This window comes from Falco cherrug, chromosome 9 (genome assembly GCF_023634085.1).
Source record: "Falco cherrug isolate bFalChe1 chromosome 9, bFalChe1.pri, whole genome shotgun sequence".
NCBI classification, from domain to species: domain Eukaryota; kingdom Metazoa; phylum Chordata; class Aves; order Falconiformes; family Falconidae; genus Falco; species Falco cherrug.
In genome coordinates, this window is record NC_073705.1 from 49,424,541 (window position 1) to 49,445,489 (window position 20,949).

At 40.7% G+C, this 20,949-nt stretch overlaps 1 protein-coding gene across 1 annotated transcript in view; it reads right to left on the minus strand.

The window, feature by feature from the left end:
- Nucleotides 1-2,354: 2,354 nt before the first annotated feature.
- Nucleotides 2,355-20,949, minus strand: part of LRMDA (leucine rich melanocyte differentiation associated) — a 680,442-nt gene continuing 661,847 nt past the window's right edge. The window contains exon 7 of the mRNA XM_055720225.1: nt 2,355-4,570. Coding sequence (XP_055576200.1) covers nt 4,491-4,570 — 80 coding nt within the window. The 3' untranslated portion in view covers nt 2,355-4,490. The remainder of the gene's footprint in view (nt 4,571-20,949) is intronic.

Here is a 20,949-nt window from a genome sequence, read left to right on the forward strand (position 1 = left end):
GTGTACAGTAATGCTCACCTGTCACGCAGAGTTGTTAGCACAGGCATGGTTCTGCAGTAACATTTGCCTTCTCACAATCATATCTTGTTTGTTTTGTTTTATTCCTGTAACTAGGAGTAGAAAGGAACAAAGATGACAGATTTTAACTAAACAGCAGAAAAAGCTAGCTCACTAGCCACCAAGATGTAACCGTTATCAGGTGTACATATAAAACTCTGAAAAAGCAAACTATGCATTGCAATTGTTATACTTTATGCTACAAGCAGTGAAGCAGAAATTTCACTTTAAAAACAAAAGGGTAGCACTTACCTATTTTGTGCCATCACTTGCTTGCAGAGCAATGACATGGCAATTGAAGCAGACAAGGACACAGCTAGAGATCTCTAGGAACAGAGGACAACAGCTAGCAAGCCATGTAAGACCCCTGACTCCTTATCCCCTGCTTCACTGTCAGATTCCCCAGGCTGAACCTGCAAATAGATACTTAGAAATTTAAGTGTCAAATCTTGGCTATAGGGTTACACCTCTGGAAAGCTGAATTTCACCTCTTTCTTTCACGTATGCCAACCACTTAACAAAGCAGAAAGGTGCAGTTGTACACAGAGTAAAAAGAAAAACTTCCCCAAACTGGGCAGGCAGAAACTCGTGTGCCAGCTCTCATTCCACACAAAGAAGAAATATGTGGTAAGACTCAGTGTGAGAGTCAGTACGAAATGGGCCGATTCAGAACCTCACCACAAAGGCTGCATCTAGCAAAGTTCTGCTGGGGGTAAACATTTCCCAACATACTCATATCTCTGGCAGGAAAAAAAAAAACCCAAAAAAACATCCACTGGCAGCAAGAGAACCCTGTAATTTACAGAAAGAATTTTCAAAAGCACAGACAGGTTTGTTTCTTTCTTCTGACTTAAATGTGAGCAATGTTAGACCAACATACAATGATTTTTTCACCTGCAAAGAAGATGTGAGAATTGAACATTCGGCAATCATGTAATGCCCTGCTTAAAGAACCAAATATATGAAAAAGAGAGCTGGATACCAGCCTTCCAGTACTAGTAACACTAACTCTCATGGATAACAACATTGACTTCAAAGGGACTCACAGTTTGAGTAAAGCAAATGCTAGAATAAGTATTGTGAGACTCAGCCCTAACAAAGGAGGAAAAAAAGTGGTTTCAGTGGTAACATACTTCCAGCAATCCCATAAATCATTTATGCACGCAACACATTCAATTAGAGCCAGTTTGCTCTAAAGCTAGGTCTGTGTATCCGTAACAGTAGGGTTTTCACTGAAGGTCATTTATCTTTAGAATCCACTTCACTTGTAGTTTGGATGTTTTTCTTATTTTTAATTAAAAGGTTAGGAATTAACATTTTCAATACATAAAGTTAGGAATGTAATAAGCACAGCTACTACAGGCAGCTTCTAGTAAAATCATTCTCCTCCTAGTCTTCATTTGCAAAGACATGTGATGGCTGCCAAAAGCCAAAGTACTGATCATCACGAGACCAAATGTAAAACTGAAGCTTGGATATTTTGTTTAAAATTTGTAGTATTTGAAGATTACTTGTTCAAACACACCTCAGATCTCAAACCTTGTTAACCATCACAGAAAAAGAGCTGGCCAAAATTTTTTTGGTGACAACACAAAGAACTAAGAATGCAATGGTTCTTGGAAAGATACACATTTTAAAATCCTTATAGCTCTGGAGGAAAATCTTTTATTTTAAATAGCCTAGTTAACCTTGAAAGGGAAAGACGTGCCATGTATGAAGAAGTGAGAGTAAAGGAGAGAGCATAGAATCACTTCTTAGACCACTTTACTGCAACTACCATCCTAAATGATACTCAGTTCAGTTAAGAAATTCAGGCGCAGTACCCACTGAGGAAAGAACCAAGTGTAGAGAGCAGCCTCAGGTTTGAAAGTTTTGTCATCCCTTAAAACAAATTCAGCAGAAGACATCTGAAAATAAAATGCTTTGTGTATTGAGAAAGGATGTTAGTATAAACAGCAATAAACATCCACACTTGTTTTTAAATAATATCCTTATACATGTTAGCAATATAAAATAATTATTCATAGATTATCTTTTTGATTTTTCAGAATCAGCGACATATACTGTGAACTCCCTTTGAGCAAATATTAATTAGGGCTTTACCATATTTAACTATAGGTATATAATTCCCCAAGTGAAAACAAAAAAACAAAATGGAAGAGACTGATCACATCTCATTCCAAAAATATTTTTGCCTCCAAAGCTTTGCTGGGAAGAAAACACTCCTGAAAATGATACAAATGGTTTTGACATTAGCAAAAGTAAACAAGCAAAATAAAGATGGAAAAATCATGCGGTCAGTTTGCAAGTGCTGTTTATTGTTTCAGGCAGGGTTAAAGCCTTTTATAAAGACAAGAACATATATGCAACCAGACTGAAAGTGACATTAGGTTATTCTAAACACCCCTATTCAGAACCCTGCTGCCTGTAATACGACATGGCCAAAATGTGCCGAGGCTTCAAAACAGACAATATGATATGAACAAACTAGGATTGCTGTTATTTTGGTAACCAAGAGAGATGACAAGTGCCCTAAATATTTCTAATGATATTTTTGATTAAAAAGAAGAGGCATGCAGTTTTCCTTTATCTAGTGTCTCCTAGTACCTCTAACATAAATTGGCATTTCATTTGTAGGCATGTATGACATTAGCAGAAGCATTACAAGTGCTCAAAATGTGCTTTCCAGACACCAATTTGTATGGCAAACAGCTCAGAGCTCAATTTGTGCCACAGGTGGTGTGAACTGGATCGTTCTGTGTTCATCACTGATTTTAAGTATCTGTTGGAGATTTATTATAGACATCCAGAGCGAATGAAGGGCTTCATTTACTGAGTAAGGCCTGAAACGGTCAGCAGCCGCAAGCTTTCCTTTCTCGCTCTACCAGTAGCCCATGCTTTTTCTCTGGTCAACCCCCATTTCACAATCGGCTTCAATATCCAGTTCACTTCGACCTGCAACATCAGCTGATAACTGTCCCCCAAAAGTAGGCAACTTCTGAAAAGTGACATTTTTTTTCAACCAGGAATGTGAACAAAGGCCACCAAGCAATTTCAAACAAGCCAAGAGCAGCCAGTCAGTGATGGCTGTCGGCTGGGACCAATGTGCATGGGTTTGGAACAGCCCAGAGGTCAGAACTTTTGCATATTCCTTGGCCAATTCCATCATACCTAGTAGCACTTAACACTACATATGCATAAAGAATTGGGATATTTTCTTCCACAGTGACAGGTTCACAATGCTAAATATGTCCAAACTATTTATCAGAAAAGCAGGAAATATGCCATGCATTTTTATTTTTTTTGACTGAATATTTGACAATAGCCTTTCTTACATAGGCATCAAAAGGGATTAATCGAAACTCATCTCTCTAACATATTAGTAAAGCTGTTAATTATGTTAATTTCACCAGTTACTTTTATTGACTATTTTCCCCTCTGAATAATCATACCCACCTGGTGGCAATTTTATTTTATATCACTCCTTTTAAGCACTTTTTTCTTTCCAAATTTAAGCATTTAATTCTAAATGTAATCTCTGTACAAGTTAAAAATATCTCATGCAATAAACCAGGAATAATACACACCGTAAATACGACAATTGAGGGCTTCTTCCAAGTATATTCAGTTAAGCCGTGCCACTATTCCACAGCATTAAAAAATGATCGCTTTACTGAAGGTCAGAGTTAGCAAATGTAGAGATGGTATTTAAAATTAGAAAATTCTGTTTGTCTGCAAAATTGCTTAATCATTTTCTTTTGCACATAGACAACTGTACAAATTGATAGCACCTTGCATGGCCAAAATATTTCCAGCATGTACTTTTTTCCCCTGTTGGAACAAAAAATAATCCGCCTAGGCTCATTTAGGGGTGGGGGTAGGGGGGGACACACCAAATAAAAAAAATACCACTGTGGAAGGATTTGTGTAAGCGTGTGCAAGAGGACAGGAACACGAGCACTTAATTCACATGAAAAAAATAAGGACAGATAAGGGCTTTTTCATTTGAAATTATAGCCTCTCTCTTTTTCTAAACATTTTGATATTGCCAGCCACTTTCGCTCAACAGGCAAGCTGGAGATAAACGCGCTGCTTTTACGAAGGCGCCGACCGATGGAGCATGCTCACTGAAGCCCCAGGTGTGACCCCTGCTCTTCTGTGAGCAGCAATTGGACCAGGCAATCCATCACGGTGCTCCTCCTGTCAGGCTGGGTGCTCGGCTGCAGCTGTCTGTCACACTGGTGGATGGGACTTGCTTAAAGGCAATCATGTCAATCTCTGTGACTACTCAGACTAAGATAGAAGGATGATCTTGACAGGCTTGGCAAAGTCAGCAGAAGGCACTAGAGGACTTTGGTTGCATGCTTAAAATTTAGATGCAATTTGTGCTTCTTATGTGGAGGGATTGAAGAGGCCCAAACCAACACTGTGTTTTATAGCTGGTCATCTCTGATGAATCTGTTGCCCTCGGAATGTTTTCCATAGTAAATGTAGCGGCATTTTCCCAAAATGCCTACAACATAAAGGAAATTAATTACAGTTAGGACAGCAATGGCATAATACATAATTAAAGCACATAACTAGGGAAATTTGAAGGAGGGAAGGGAACAGCTTTCCGTGGTCCTGCAAAAGAAAGTTTGTGCAATTGAAATATCCAGAATTACCACTTCAATTGACAGTTTTGAATCCACTGGGAAAACATGTGTTCAACTACCTGCGTGACCTATCCTGTTAAACATATATCCGCAAGTATCTTCAAAAATGGAACAACATAACACTGAAACACCGTGCACTGTATTGTAAATCACAGTGCCTCTCCCCTGGTTTTCAAACCAGAAAGTCTGGGTTGAAGTTATGTTTTGTACTCTCTGTAATCTCCGTGCTATATGCTTACAGGGTTTTCTTCATCATTCAAACCAAAAAGAAAAAAAAAGAGCAAATATTTACACTTTAACGCGGATCCTGGAAAAACCTTTCAAACCTTCACAAAGTCATCCTGCAGGCACCTAAAGCCATCCACGCTTTGCAGTGGCAGAGATCTGAAGCGACTGGCTGAAATCCACATGGGAAGTCATGGACACATGTGGGCTAGAACCTGGGACTTCCTAATGCTTAGCCCTACAGACTCCAGCCTTCACCCCAGACATAGAAATAAATATTTAGTAAAAACATTTCTAAAGCAGCTCTCCAAACAACATCCCACAAGCAAGATGCAATTATAAATTCTGCTAAATATTGATACATAGAGTATGCTTTCACAAATAAGCCAGAACACTGCTTTTGAGAGACAAGGCACATTATTCTCAGTGGGTACAAGCAGCAAGATGCCTGAGGAAGCCTCAACTGCTGCGGGTGAGACACACACACACCTGCAGATCTCACTACCTTATTCAAAAGCATCCCCTCTGGTGGTACTAAGTGGTATGTGAAAGCGTAAGTTCACAGTCACATCCCACCTGTGAACATCCTCAAAGACGCTAAATTTTCCTAGCAGGGTTGTTCTTTGTGCCCCCAGGCGCATATAGTCAAATTAAAGTTGCCTCCCATGCACGGGAGGAAGGTGAAAGGGTCTCCTCCACCTTGGGAGCGCCTTAACACAGCAGTCGCCCCGGTACTCAGCTCACCTCCGTGAGGGCAAACATAGCCTACCACAATGGAGACAAACCTGCCTTACACAAAGGGTAAAGACGAGGGAGGAGCAGCTCCTCAGTTCACTGCTGTTTTAGCTTTCCAGGACTCACACAGCAAAGACCATGCCTGTCACCTGCGGTATGAATTAAGTATGCAAGCTTTTATATTCTGCATCTATTTTTCCAGTATAACGTGCATCAGATAAGCAACCAGAACCTTGGAAGGCACGGGCTGTGCAAGATTAATGTTAACCCGTGCTCTTCTTCTTTCCTTCTAAGACATCAGGATAGTAACACATTCCTGGGGGGGGGGGGGGGGGGGGGGGGAGGGTGGTGGTGGAAATAATAAATTGATAGGCCTGTCATTTGCTGTGAAAAACACATTCTTCTTCAGGATAACACAAATGGGGACTATATGGTGCACCAGCTGATTCCTTTCCCCTCCTCCACGGGGCTTTCTTTGATAATTTCAATTTCAATAATTTCACTCACAGAGCAGTTTCCACATTCAAGGGAAGATATTGTCATTCCTAACCAAGCGCCTGCCGACAAGCAAGTTTTTCTCCCCCCGAACAGACGATATTCCAAGTGAAACCGCAGCAGGCACAAGGCGGGCAACAAGGCCGTTTGGAGCTCTAAACGTAAAGGATACGAACGGTTTATTAATGGCATTCTTCAGACTCCTTTCTCGCTGGCATTGATAAAAGTCTCGTTTGAGGTCTGCCGTGTTTCTTAAGGACTAGAAGCAAGACTGTTTATAGAGAAGCCGGCGCGGGAGTGCTGTTTGATGAATGCTGGAGACTGTAGCGAGGTGTCAGTGCTTAGAAAATGAGGCAAGGACACGAGGTATTAATATTGTCAATGATCTCTTGACAGGAAAACAGATACTGCATTCACCGTCAGATTTAAATAGACATCAAGTGCATTAATGACAAAAGGGCAGACTTCAAACAAAGGGGGCTGTATGGTGCTGCGCCGAGCCCGTCTCCGAGTTGGCAATAACCTGATCTGAAAAGACACTGTCAGGGCTACAGACAGGCCCGGGATTGTGTGCAGTGACAGAAAACAGAGATGCTGACAGAGATACCGGTGCCATATTATGCCAAGTATATTCTAACACTGTCTCCAGCCCTAACTAAATCTGACATCATTTCCTATCGCTTATAGTATCCTCCGCTGCTCTGGCAGAATATTTCTCCCCAGACATCATTACAAACTCCACTGTAGTTTTTAAAGTTACTGGCAGGCCTGTGCTGTCATGGAGGCTGGGTCTAGAGGCCTAAGGATAACCTCAGTCAATCTAAATTTGGAGTTTTGCTGGAGAAGTGCTCTCATTTTCACTGATATCTCAGCTACTTGAGGTGATCTGAACGCTAAAGTGTGAGGAGCTGTCACCTTGAATAAAATCCTTAAAGTAAAGACGCTCAGTTCCCGGGATGTTCAGCAAAGATGTCGGACAGTCTGGCAGCGGGAAATGAAATCCAGCTGCTGCTGCTCGCCTGGGGATAAAGGTGCTTGGGCTAGTGACAGTTAAAGTCAGCTGAAATTTTTGAACTCCTGCAGCCTACAATTGTTTAAATTAAGGAAGTGTTGTCTCCGCAGAGATTCCCTACCCAGGCACACAGCTGTGATTCGATTGCCAGCCATATTACACACACTGCTCGGAGAGCCTTGGATAAAAGCATGGCTGAAAACGTTGCCACGAGACTCTGTTTATCAGGAAGGTTATTTGGAAAACAATAATCTTGCTCAGAAATTAAATGTGGTGACTGGTTGGGTTTGGGGCTTTGTTTTGGTTTTTCCCCCCTCTCCATTTTTCACCTCCCTTTGGCAACCGCAGAAAAACTCAGAGGACTACAAAAGGCTTCTGTGCTGCAACAAGAATTTTGATGCCAAGATGTGTCACACGTGAATTTAGGAAACCTCCTGCTTCTCTCTTACCTATCTGCTATGGTATTCATTCCTTGCAGTTCAGGGGCAGGAGTACACGCCAGTGTTTTTGCACACAGACAAGGGGAAGGACTAAAGGGGAAACAATACATCTGTGGCTGTTGCAGTGGTTTTTAATTAAAACATCCAGCATTTGCCATAATAAGCTAAGTATACCCCCTATACATCAAAACAACACACAGCATCCTGAATGAGGTTGCTGCTCGCAGTTCTTAAGAAATGACAACACAAGGTCTCTTGAGGGATCATCTTCCCTGAATGAGGCTTCTAATTTTTCTTAAGTAGCTGCTTCTACCATCACCACAAGCTGTTAAAACTATAATTATGAAAAAAATGCATTGGGAAGAATAATTTTTAAATTCACTCTTTATCTTTTAAATGCTTTCCCCCTTCGGAATGGATGTTCTAATTATGCTGGGTAAGTAATGACCTTGCAGTTGCTTGCATGTGTTGCAGTATCAGTCTTTCTTCACAAACACATTGTAATGTCAGCAACACCAGCTTTTCCTTAGCTGAGGAAAAAACCCAATTATCCAAATAAATAAATAAATACATACATGCATACTAAAGTACATGAAAAATTGTTCCAGTCATGTTTGCTCCTTTTAAATCGGACATGTGTTGCAAAGAGCTACGATGCAGTTGGACCTCTGTACACTTTCCTAGAACAAAAAAAAAAAGTTTGCGGATCTTCACGTATTACGTGGAATATATGCAAAATGGTAAAAAGAAGTTGTGATGGGATGTGCTAGACCTATAGATCATACAGCCTCAGTCACAGCTTGCCACTCAGCCCAGGCCAACAGTGACCTAAGGGAATTGTTGTCTGGTGGCATCTTGTTGCCTTTCTTGGTTTGCTTTTCTTTCCTGGCAAATAAAGGCTCTACATCTCTAAGAAAACCACCTCTCAGCCATCACAGCAGGGCCAGCTGTTTGAAACACAGCCTTCCTCAGTAGCAATCAGTTTTCTTTAAAAAGTAATTGCTAAAACTAAGTAGTCAAGCCAAAGCTCTTGCCACCCCCATCAAAACCTATTGCCACATCTGCCCAAGATCCCCCTCAGGCACCCGTTTTAACATCAAATGTTTTTAATAAAACCTTCTGCAAGTGAAAACAGCAAAGTATTCACAATTACATTTGTTTGTCAAACATATGGGTCTACAGTATTCATCAGGGATTACATTTCAGCATACAGTCCTCTGCCTGCCTTTCACGTGGGCTAACCACAGGTTGTCGTACTAGGGACTGTGGTCAGATAAAGTGTAGCACTTCTTACACAGACTCGATATTCTAGTGGAATTCCACTTCACCTAACTTTAATTTGAGTACAGTACCTAAATCCTCCACTGCCAATTTGTATTTGATCCATATTCATCTCTTTTCCCACAACCTGCTGTTGTATAGTTTTGCTATGGGCTATTAAACAGCTGCCATGTTCCACCTAGATGCTGGGTGCATTTCAGTCTCAGGTTATACTACCAATCTGTAAATTGTTTTGAGACCCTTCAGGATGAAATATCAATACCATTATAATTTTTTTCATAGGCACTTGGGCATGTTCTACAATTAATGAACAGAAGTTGCAAAATTCCCTTAAATATTAATATAAACTTCCTTTAAAGGAAAATAATCTCCTACCTACAACATTTAGAGGAGAATAAATGCCTATGTACAAACAGTTTCAAGTCTACAATGCTACTGATTTAGGCAAAACATCTCCATCAGTTGAATTAATTGAAAACTCTTAAAAACCTTTTCATCTAAGGGAGCTGGTTTGAAACAAAAAAGTCCTTTTCTACAGGGGCTTGGTAATTTTTAATTTTATATTTATCATCATGTAATTCTAACAACTTTATCTAGTTGTATAGTTGACAACAACTTATTTTGAATTCCACTTCGACTTACAATGAAAAATTAAGTACTAGAGATTTTCAAGAAATTAGGAGCCTAATCCTCTCACCTTCAGAAGCACATAGGTTATTTTTTCTGCTAAATCAGGACAATTAAACTATATATATACACTCTCACAGTAATTTTAGCTTCAAATATAAAATCCAAACACTTAATTTAATTGTACCCGAGTCATCTATGTTATATTCATCATTAAGAATATTCAAACAACTAAATGCTGTAAAATACATCAACATATTTCCAAACGTGCTCCTTCGAAATATTTGCTTTGTAATCCTCAATGAATCATTAAAGACAAACAAGAAAACCCAAAACTCCAAGAAAAGAACAACCCCCCCAACAAACAAAGCCAAACCCACAAAAACAGTAGCCTGACATTCAGCCAAATCAGCTAGAAACCGGGGAGCACAGATCCATGTAAAGCTTCACAGCACAGAAGGGCCTGGGACAGGGTGCAAGGAGAGGAGAGATGCTGAATATGTAACAGCCATAGGAAGAAAAGAATAAACAGAAAGTAGTGCACTTCTAGCTCTCCTGAGTCTTGTGGGTGTAACATCAGGGAGATACTTCACAAATAATGATGATTAAAAAAACCCCACCTTTCACACACAACACCCCCCCCCCCCCAAAAAAAAAAAAAAATGCTGAGTGTTTTTCCAAGTCACTCAGTCTTCTAAGGTTCATTCATCTGCTTTAACTTGCAGACATTTATTTATTTATAGCTGGGCCTTCATAGCTGTTTATGTCAAAATACATTTTTATAAACAAGAACAATAACTTGAGCAATTAGAAACCAAAAATCTTTCACTTTTGGAAATATGTTAGACCCCAAAGTGGAAAAGAATGTTTGTTATGTTCTTGGTCCATGTTCTGTAAAATGGAAAAAATTTAATCAAAAATTTAAAACCATAATCTTATAGAAAAAGAAGGGAGGAAATGACAGACCAACTTTTTATACTTCACATTGACTTTTGGTGGAACAGAACATCCTGTGGAATATGATCCAGCCTGTGAAGTCTCTGACACAGGAATCTGAGAAGATCACTTAGAAGATGAGAACAGGGGTAAAGGATCACCCAGGTCACAAAGTCCTCCCAAAAGCAACCAAGCACGTAACTCAGAGAGGTCCACCCAGACTTCCACTCTGCCCCAGCAAACAGACCGCTGTCAGTATGGGGAAGCTTGAGCTCAAAAACTGCAATGTGACATAGGAAAAGAACAGAGAAGTTGCAGCTGCCCTCATTAATGTGACGGGATGTCCGACTACTACAATTAAATCTGTTTGTTGCAACCACAGTTTCTAGAATGCTCCAGGTTGGAGTCAAGACACAGGACCTAGACTCCTTAAATCAAGAACAGAGGGAGCAACAGAAAAGGGAGCATACAACAGATAAGGAAGCAAATGCCTTTGGTGGTGCTATTGCTGAATGCTGTAGGAGGGTTATCTTATAAAGACCTGAGATACCATAGTAATAAGCCAAAACAAAAAATTCCCAAAACCCGGTATCATAAAATACAAGTGTTCAAGTAACAAAAGCACAAATACTAACTTATCTCATGTTATAAACTAATTAATTTATTTTTAAGAGGTGAGAAACACTAAATGCAAGCAGAAATAATGCATAATCCCTCCAAAATTATCTGTGCATAAGGGGATGAGGTTATGCTTGAGAAGGCTGAGGACAGAGCTCACTGTGGCTAAAGCAGAATTCCACACCATGGCCACACAACAGTCTGCAAATACTCCCAAAGAGGTCTCCACGGATTAGGGAATGCGGTCCGTTATTAGGGAATGTGGACCATTGCAGGCTTCCTAGAGGAGGAGGACATTCCTTCAGCAGCAAACCACTGATCCTGATTCTCCCCTCCCTCTGTGGGTAGCAACATTAAAGGAAGGCAACCCTCACGTTCAGGGGAGACAAACAGCCTCTTTGCTCTGCTCCCTGCACAGGGATGCCAAAAAGCAGTAACATTTTCCTCTGGACACCCTACAGCATGGGGCACAAAGTGGTCTTTCAGACCAAAAGGCCCAAAATCAAATCTGTATCCAGTCTACAGCAATGGCGCTGGAACCGTACACCTAAGCTAGAGCTGAGAGGAATCAGAGCAGGCAAACTAAGACACTGAATTATTGCAAGTATCCTGCACAGACAAGTACTGTGACATGTCAAGTCTCACTGGCCTGTTTGTAGGAAGGAGGGGGGGGGGGGGGGAGTATGTGGGGAAGTGAGAGCAGGGGAGAGGAAGGAGAGCAGTCAACAGGGAGAGGATGTTGGAAAAATTTGCAATGAAGGTGATAGGAATACAAAGATGTGAAGTTTGCATCTCGGGCCAAGGGAGCTGCATAAATGTTCAGTGTAAACTAGCAGTCAAGCTGATGTGTGATAAAGCACAGCCTGCTGTAAATACACTTCAGGGCTCCCAATGCAGCTGGGGATGAAACTGGTAATTTGGAAGACGCGGGTGGGGGGGTGGGGGGTGGCAGGAGAGAGAAAAAAGGAAAAGAAAAAAGAGGGGAAAAAAATGCACTGCAAGCTTTTTCTCACATAATCTGTTACTGGGAAATTGAGAAGCTTGTCCAAGTCCGTGGGAATAAGCTGATGAGCTGATACTTAATAATAAACCATATTGTGTCATGGTGTGGAGTCATCTAGATCCATTCAGGCCACAAACTATATTACTTTATACAGCCCTGGCTGACATACATTTAAAGCCCTCTACACATTAAGGAGCCATTAGGCTGACAGATTAAAAGTTATCTTGGAGCTAATGTTTCCATTATGCGTATCCTGGCAGTGGAACAATCAACACACTGTTCCTCAGATGTCATACTTTGTTTAAAAAAAGAGTAGGGGGGAGACAAGGGGGAAAGGAGGGTATCTCTCCCTCCTTGAATGACATTGACATGATCAGCTTTGATCTGGGCATGTGCTGTCTACAGATTCTCCACTGTTGGCTAAAATAAGAGCATTTAGGGCATAATACTTTAAATCATTAACCAGTTCCATACTCCTCTGGGTATCATTTTTACAATTTAAGGTCCTACTCTTGGGATTTCTTTGGAATCTTTCCATGCTTATTGTAAGCATCATCAGAGAAACATACTGGGGGGGGGGGGGGGGGGGGGGGGGGGAATCTCCAGTGAAAATGAAGCAAAAAGCATCAAAGAAAAAACTCAAATGCTTTTGTCTCTTCAGTGCATCTTTGCAGTTCCTGCACTCTCAAATAATGCCATGGATGGAATTAATGCCAACTTTATGACAACGTATTTCTTGTTGAATATGTTGAAATTTTAAAGCAGATTTTTTTAATTACTGGGACATCTAAATTGTATAGCCAGCTAGGTATTGCCGTCAAAGAAAGCCAAGTGCACAGAAAGAATCAGCATGCCAGATATTACGGGTGAGCCAATGCTTAAATATGGATATACTGGATACCCTTGAATGGGATGGAAGAAAGGAAGCATGGGTTCACAGTTCTTTTAGTCTTGTAAATGCTTCTTCACATATTTCATTCTCTCATACGTGGTCTAAACCAAAGTAGTAAAGGCAGAACAAATTACTGTAAACATCCAACGCAAGTCAGGTTACATCTGTTAAATACCCTTCATCTCTAAAGCAGTGTCACAAGAACTTAATTGCTTTCTATCAATAACCGAAGACCCCAAACCAGCCCGGCAATTTTAGTAACCAGGGGAAAAAGCCACCCCTCGCCAAACCAGACCCCTCTCCCGGCTGCCCTCCCGCCAGGCTGCTTCAGGCCGAGAGCATCAGCACTAGAGGGCAGCATGCATTTGTCTAAAAATCGGACCACACCAGCAAACTAAATATTCCGATATGACAATTAAAGCAATACTGTTTGTTAGTTTTGCAGCCCATTTCTTGTTCTGGCATGATCAAAGCCTATATTTATACAACCTCTGCTTTCAGCCTTTCGCCTGGGAGCCTGACTTGTGGTGGACTAGTCTCAGTGAGCATCAGTTTGTGTATACAGATGCCTACAGAAGGATGTCACTGGGTAGTGGTCTGAACAAAAGGCTCCAAATGTTGTATGGGAAAGAGGTGACCGTCCCTCTACACCACCGGCTTCCACTGCAGCCGGGGGGAACTTGTTATTCTCTCACCTTCACAACATAAATTCCAGTGCTGTTTTGGACCATTTCTCTATTACTTTTGGTAATGCAACAGTACGATCACTGAAGTGACATGAGACACTTTTAACATATTCAGAATGGTGGAGGAAAGGGAGGTCATAAAATCCTATCCCTACCATATATTAAAGTTAATTTCTTCAGTGTAGACTCCCCGTATTAACTTAGAGGATTTTTCAGTTAATTTGGCTAACATATGCAAAAATGGCATTTCTGTGGGCTGCTCTATACTTTGGGCTACATTCTACTAACAATACCTACATCAATCAGCAATGGAGCAAAACCATAAAGAATGACAGGGTCATTAAGAAAACAGAAAGCGAGCATAGCTATACTGTACTTCACAAACTTTAACCATGCACAGATTGCATTAGCAGTAAAATGCAAGGGGGGGGAGGGGGGGGAGGAGGGAAGGAGGGAAGCAAACTCTTTAAGTAACTGTGATAGAATTAAACAAATGTATCATGATTTATGGGGCAGAAAGCAAACTTTTGGAATAATTGTTCGGAAAGTCTGCAAGCATTCCAATAAAATTACAAATTCTTATGTGAAAAAAAATTGAGCAGCAGGGCCCTTCTGGAGAGTTTAGACATAATTTGGCTCATCTCATGAGTAAAACTTGCTTTTGGATCTCAAATGTGTTCCTGCTGGAGGAGTTCACATTAGGGAAAAAAAAAAAAAAAAAAGCCATACAAAATTCAGTCTGGCTCAACTGGTTTGAAATTTCTCAAGAGAGTCATCTGAAATAAAGACAAGTTGCTTTTTATTTTTAAAGCTGGGAAAGAAAGTCTCTCAAATAAAATTAAAGAGCATAATGAAATAGTGCTGCTGTCACATTATGATACAGTTAAGGGAACCTTCTATGCATGCCATTACTTGTTCCTTTCCACAAACCCTTCCCCAGAAACAAAGGAAACATTTAACTAATTGCTAATGATAGAACTTCTATGATTCTTCCTAATACAAAACCAAGTGGTGTTTAAGAAGCTGATACTAGAAGGCCCTGGATTCTCTTGATTTCCAGTGGAAGTTGAAGGCATTTGGCACTTTGTAAGACACATCCAGACCCCACACAACCGGTGAGCTCCTTTCTTTCTTCTATAACTGTGGCTATATAGCACCAAATGAAATCAGAAACGCATCTGGATCCAAAAACCTGAAGTGTTCGGCAAACATCTGCCTCTCTGGGTGAAGTCTGGGCTTGCCTCTCAGCAGAATTGTCTTCTATGCCACATTGCATATAGCACCTTCTGCTATTGCTAAATACTTACTGGCCGTAGTCTAGCTCCCAAACACTGCCTGCCTCCAGTACTGAATGCCAAACCATTGTCATTGTTTCCAATCCTCAACTCTTTTCCCCCCTTCCTCAGCCTCCTTTTAAAAACATGCAAATGAGATGGAGGCTGAAGGTTAAATCACAGTGGACAGTGGAACATGGTTTACAAGCGCACTTTTAGCCTCTATGGAAGCTTTTGCTAAAGATAAAAGATAGGGGGCTAAGAAATAGCTCAAGAGAAGCACATTAAAACCCCTCCATTAGGGTCAGAGTCATTAAAGTTTAGTCAAAGCACCAAAGACTTTCTAACAAGTATCATGCTTAGTAAACGTTTTCCACTGGAGCACGGATATTGGTAAGAGCTTTTGGAGTGTGTCAGTTAATCAGTATTCACCCACTTTGACAGCTTGAAATATTACTCACTTATTTGGCTGGTTCAAATTTGTCAGACTTGACTATGTCGTAAGTTAACATGTCCCCATATTAAAAAGGAGCCAACTGGCAAATGTGCACATTGGACCTAATAAAACACATCTGGCCAAACAATCAAGCAACGCTGATCGCCGTATCACTCATGAGCACAAATTAACAGCAACTGTCTTTGAGACTACCAAGCTAAACAGGAAGCAATAACCTGCTACCTACTCCTTTACCAAAGACCCTTTACATGGTTAACTGAAGGATAAAATCTCCGCCACATTCTCTTCCTGAAACATTCAACTGCTTGGTTAAAGCCGCATAAATATTTTAGATGCCTTGGGTCATTTGCTGATGCAAATGGAAGAAATGCTTAAGACAGAAGCTGCCCCTCCATCCATGGAATGCTTTGCAGCCAAGGAGGCCCCATCTGCCAGAAGGCGGCTGTTATAGGCAACAGCTCTTACAAGTAATACTCTTCACCTTTGCTCTCAGAGCGGGTGCTACGAGGACAGAAAGTGCTCTGAAGGTAGCAGGTAGTCCCGGATTAGAGCATCACGTGAATTCCCAGTGGGAAAGCTGGTCACATACAGTCGCTGTTTGGTTGAACATATCCGATGGCAGGGTACCTGAGTGCTGCTGTCAAGCCTGGGGCAGCACTGCACAGCCCCTGTCCTGCAGGGATAAGAACCAGGCATACCAACTTTCACAGCATCCTTTGTGCTCTCTGACAGAAGCAACGCACAGCACAACTGTCCTCCTGAAGACCTCAAAGATCTCAAAAGCAATAACAAAAAATCATACAAGAAAGATCTTTTCAGGGATAAGAAAAGCTTAACCACTTACATGTGTGCAGTGAACCCTCTCGTCCTTTCAGAGAGGCTCCTGGGAAGCAGCTATATGCTATTGAAGTATTTCCGTCTTTGGGCAAAACAAGCTTGACATCCCTGTTGGCATCTCTGCTGAGAAGAGACACTGGCCTTGCTCAGAAAACATCAAACGTGACTTTCTGGACTTTCTGCTAGCTGTGGCGTTGGCGGAGCTGAATACTGAAGGCAGGGGGAGGAGAGGTCATAGAGGAAGCAGTAGTTAACGGGGTAAAGTGAGTGTTATAATCCCCAAATTGCAGTTGGACTGAATGTTTTCAGACAATTTGCCTGTCTAAACCAAGACAGTATCATTTTTCTTTCTTCTAGGAGAGGGTTAAGAATAATCGGAAGCTTGGAAAATGGCTGCTGTTGATACTAGTGAGGCCTTCTCTTTAACTAGATCCTTCAGGAAAAAACAAATTAATCAACAGCCAGCTGAAGTGGGTTTAATGATTGCATTCTGCATACAATCAGCTTTTCCCTTTTCAAGGGCCATCAATATGTCAAGGGAAGACATATCTGAAGGATATAGCTCTTAACATCAAGGTTATCTATTCTCCACAAGGCTCCCACTCCTTACTGGGCTGATACTTTACACTGCCTGTGTCTAACATTTTCATCAACTCTGCAATCAATCAAGGTAATAATGTTGTGCAAAAAATCAATTAACAACGCAATTAAACTTTCCTTATTATCTCAAAGGGCTGAAATAATACCTAAAGGGAAGATAGACTCACTGAATGCAGACATCCATAACCCAATGTGAAAGTGAATTATGAGGTTAGACAGATGCAGGCATGTACTGGCGCTGTTATTTTCAAAGGGATATATCTCATCCAGGCAGTGTATCAGTCACCACCAATCCCATACCCTAAAATTCCAAATTACTTTTAAGAAATATACGATGTGCAATATCCATTTCATATTCTCTTTTAGAGATAAACCCCCCAAAATCTGAACAGGAGTATTATTCAAAGACAAAATGATCTTTCAGAGAGAACATAAAATATAAAAGCTATAATAACATTTACATCTGTATACCACCCATGTCTGTAAATGCAGGTCATCAATTATACATAATCTGTAGTGAATAAGGAACAGAAGAAGCAGCACAACATTTAAAGCCCAAAGGCTCAAATTTGCAAATACCTTGCATCAAGTACACTGAGGAAGAGCCCCAATATAAACACACGCAGCAACAACAGCAAGGACTTAAGTATCACTCACTGAAAATAAGACAGAGTGCCTATATTATTTTGTAATGACATTCAACCCTCATGGAAACACCATTCCCAAGAGCAGAGAGTTTTAAAGTGCACTGAAAGCAGACAATTAACCCCTTGCTGTTGGGAGGATTTGGGTTTTAGCATAAAGACGTTAAGGATCAGGGGCGCTCGGCACACCAGCACAATGGAGTTAATATAGTTAAGAGCCCAGGTGCAATAGTCCTGTGTCAGAGATGCATGGATGAGGATTTGGGGGAGGGAGAAGTAAAGAGGACAGAAACAATATATCTAAAATTAACCACCATGCGAGTGATCTTCCTAGTCCCCAGGGAAAAACAAACAAACAAACAAAGTTGTTATACAAATAAAATGACCACAACCAAGCCAGGTGTTTCGAGGGTATTTTTGACACCTATCATTTTCTATCACACAACCTGAGCGCTCCCCGTCAGCCCCCCTTACCCATTTCCCAACACACCCCAGGAGCCTTCAGTCTCCGTTGTTTTGATTTAACGTAGGCAAAAAGATAATGAAAATAGAAAACATTTAAGGGAAACCTATGTCAGAGTGACAAGCTAGGATCACATCCTGCAATAAGCTCAGGAAAATTTGGAAGCTGAAAAGGTTTCCCTTAAACACCGTACTTTGAATTCCTCTATTAAAGGGCACTCTCTGTGCCTGTGTTAGCAGAGGTGTTCTACAAAGCAGTTCTCCCAGCAGGGTTTGCTTAAGCACATAACAGCTGCAGTTTAGAAATGGTCTATTCTTAGAATTAGCTCATGTAGTGCAAGGGGCTTGTTTGGACCAAGAACATCTTCTTTTGTTGATAATTCTCCCTGGTTTTGTCTTTGTCTTGCACTTCCTGCTCTTCCCCCTGCTACCCCCCATGCTGTGGAGTCAGTCATGGGTGAGACACAAATAAGTGTGACTAAAATTCCCGACAATTTTTGAAACGTTACGTGCTTTTCCTGCATGGATTTGGGGCATTTATATTATTCCAGGATTAGAGAATTCAGCCATTACTATCTTAACCTTTAGGAACGTAATTAATATGTTTTCATTTTCAATGACTTCATTGTGCGTCTATCAACTGGAACCATTCCTGCTGTGTATTTGATTCCACTGACGATGGGGTGTGTTGGATTTTAAATGATGTGCTAGCACTTCTGTTCCCTATATATTCTAGTTTATGTGTTATTCATGACTTGCATTTGGAGACATGGATGATACACAGATGTAAATGTTACCAAAGCTTTTGTGTTTTAGATTCATTGTGAAAGACTTCTTTGTTTTGAGATAATTCTTTTAACCATCACAAATAACCAGCAATACATGACATTGTCTTGAGACTTTTTTTCTTTCCTGTTAAGGCTTTTGATGAAAAGATTTTTTCTTTTATTTTTTTCCCTCCCTAATGTTCTCTCTTCATCAAAATAAAATACAGGATAAACTGACAGACAGCAGAGTTACACCTGCAGGATAATGTAGAAGTGAACCTCTTTTTTGTCATACGCTCATTATACAAAATCAGAACCAAAAGTTACTTCATTTTTTAATAGCTGTCAGGGCTGTGGGTCCCAGCTCAAGAAGGCTGCGACTGGCATAATTCTCAAACTGCTTTCACCCTGTAACATCACATTCGTATTCCTGAGGAATTCACAATGAACATGGTAAAGAAAAAGGTACTTTGCCAAATCTTGGTTCCTTATCTTCTTTTTCACTTAAATTAAAATTATTTTAGATTAAGAGTTTTGTATCACTATTTAAAAATTTTGACTAGGTGACAGACATACCGCATATCTTTGCCGGACTTGTACTGTGTAGGAAAAAACCTGAAACACGAATATGCACTTAAACGCCTGGTACATATCAGCCTTGCAAAACATTATCCGGCCAGTAGTCAGAGGCAATTTTTTTGATGGACAGATAAAACACCATTAAATTTTTTTCATTGTCACTTATTAAGGCAAAGGGTGAGCAGGTAGATTTGTGTGTCTGGGCTGGTAAATCTTCAGGACAGTTGTGTGAGGCTGCTGTACTTAAGTACATATATACGCCCACATAAGAAAAGGGCTCTCAAAAAGCCATGTTTAATCACTAATAATTCTGTCATTTGACAATATTTTTTCATACATCCTTAGATACTTTCTCTCAATGAAGTTGAACCTCACTTCAGACGTGAAGCCTTGGAGTTGTCACACTTTCTGTTTTTTTGCTTTAAAAGAAATCTTTTACGTACAGCAGATTTTTTTCTTTCTGTATTTTATCCATTAAGCCTATAATACATAGCAGCAGCCTCTCTACAGAATGTAAATATTCAGAAACCATGGTGAAAGGGATTTCTTTGTCTGAAATTCAAGCCTCTTGTTGTAAAAACCTAACTTGCAGTAATTTAGTCAAATGGTATAATGGGTTGACCAAGAAAATAACTAATCACATCTTCTGCTGTGGGAGTAGTATACTGGATAGAGGTGGCTTGCACTCCCCAATGTACCATTTTACAGAGGACTTCATATTTTGTTGTGAATAGTTACTGAAAAGAGAGTTTTCTATCTGACAGAGAGAATCAATCTAATGTCACCCACTCTTTACCTCCAATTTTCTACTAGCACCACCTCTGTCTGGTGCAATCTTGTTAATGCTTTGCTGTAGATACCTGCTGTTTTACTTCACATGCCACTAAAGCTTACTGATTTCGAGCAGTTTTGGAAAACTGCTTTTGAGCTTTATGAAAGAGAAGACAATTTTTGAAACCAAACCAAACTGTAACTTAATTCAGCAGGACACTGCAACCCTGCTTCCAAGTCTTTGATGCTTTGCCATGACAATAATAACGAGGCTCCAACCTTCCCCTTCATCAGTCACGTTGATGTCCGCTCAGAACTACTCGCTAGACCATTCCTAATTGCCATAACCCAGTACGTCATGGCTCAGCTGCCTCACGCTGCACTCCAGGTAAATCCCAGCCATAGTGCGGTGTGGCCACACAATGGCGGGAGCAACCCTCACCATGCTGCGGGGTGTAAGATCAGGAGAAAGTAGCATGTCTGGAAGCATCACCAGATTAGGCCATACTGGGTCCTTGAGCCTGGGAGGCTACTCTATTTGGGACACGTGACAAAGAGTCCAAAAGAAGAGGGGGGGGACGGGGGGAGGGGAAGGAAAGGGCCATTTTGGTGGGATTTCAATCTTGTGCTGTCCTACGACTTCTTCAGCCTTCACAGACTGTGTGGCCAACACACTCATTTCATTCTTTTACTTTTCATGGTGTAAACATATTTATTTATGGGCTTGCTCAAAACCAGAAATAGTTCATCATCCAGGGAGTGGGCAAGTGCAACGTTTTCAGATGCTTCTTTAACAATTATTTTGTTCGTAGGAAACAGTATATGATCTCTTATAAACATGACATTATCAATCTACAACATTATTTAGCCACAGCCGGCTTTATTCACAGTATTAG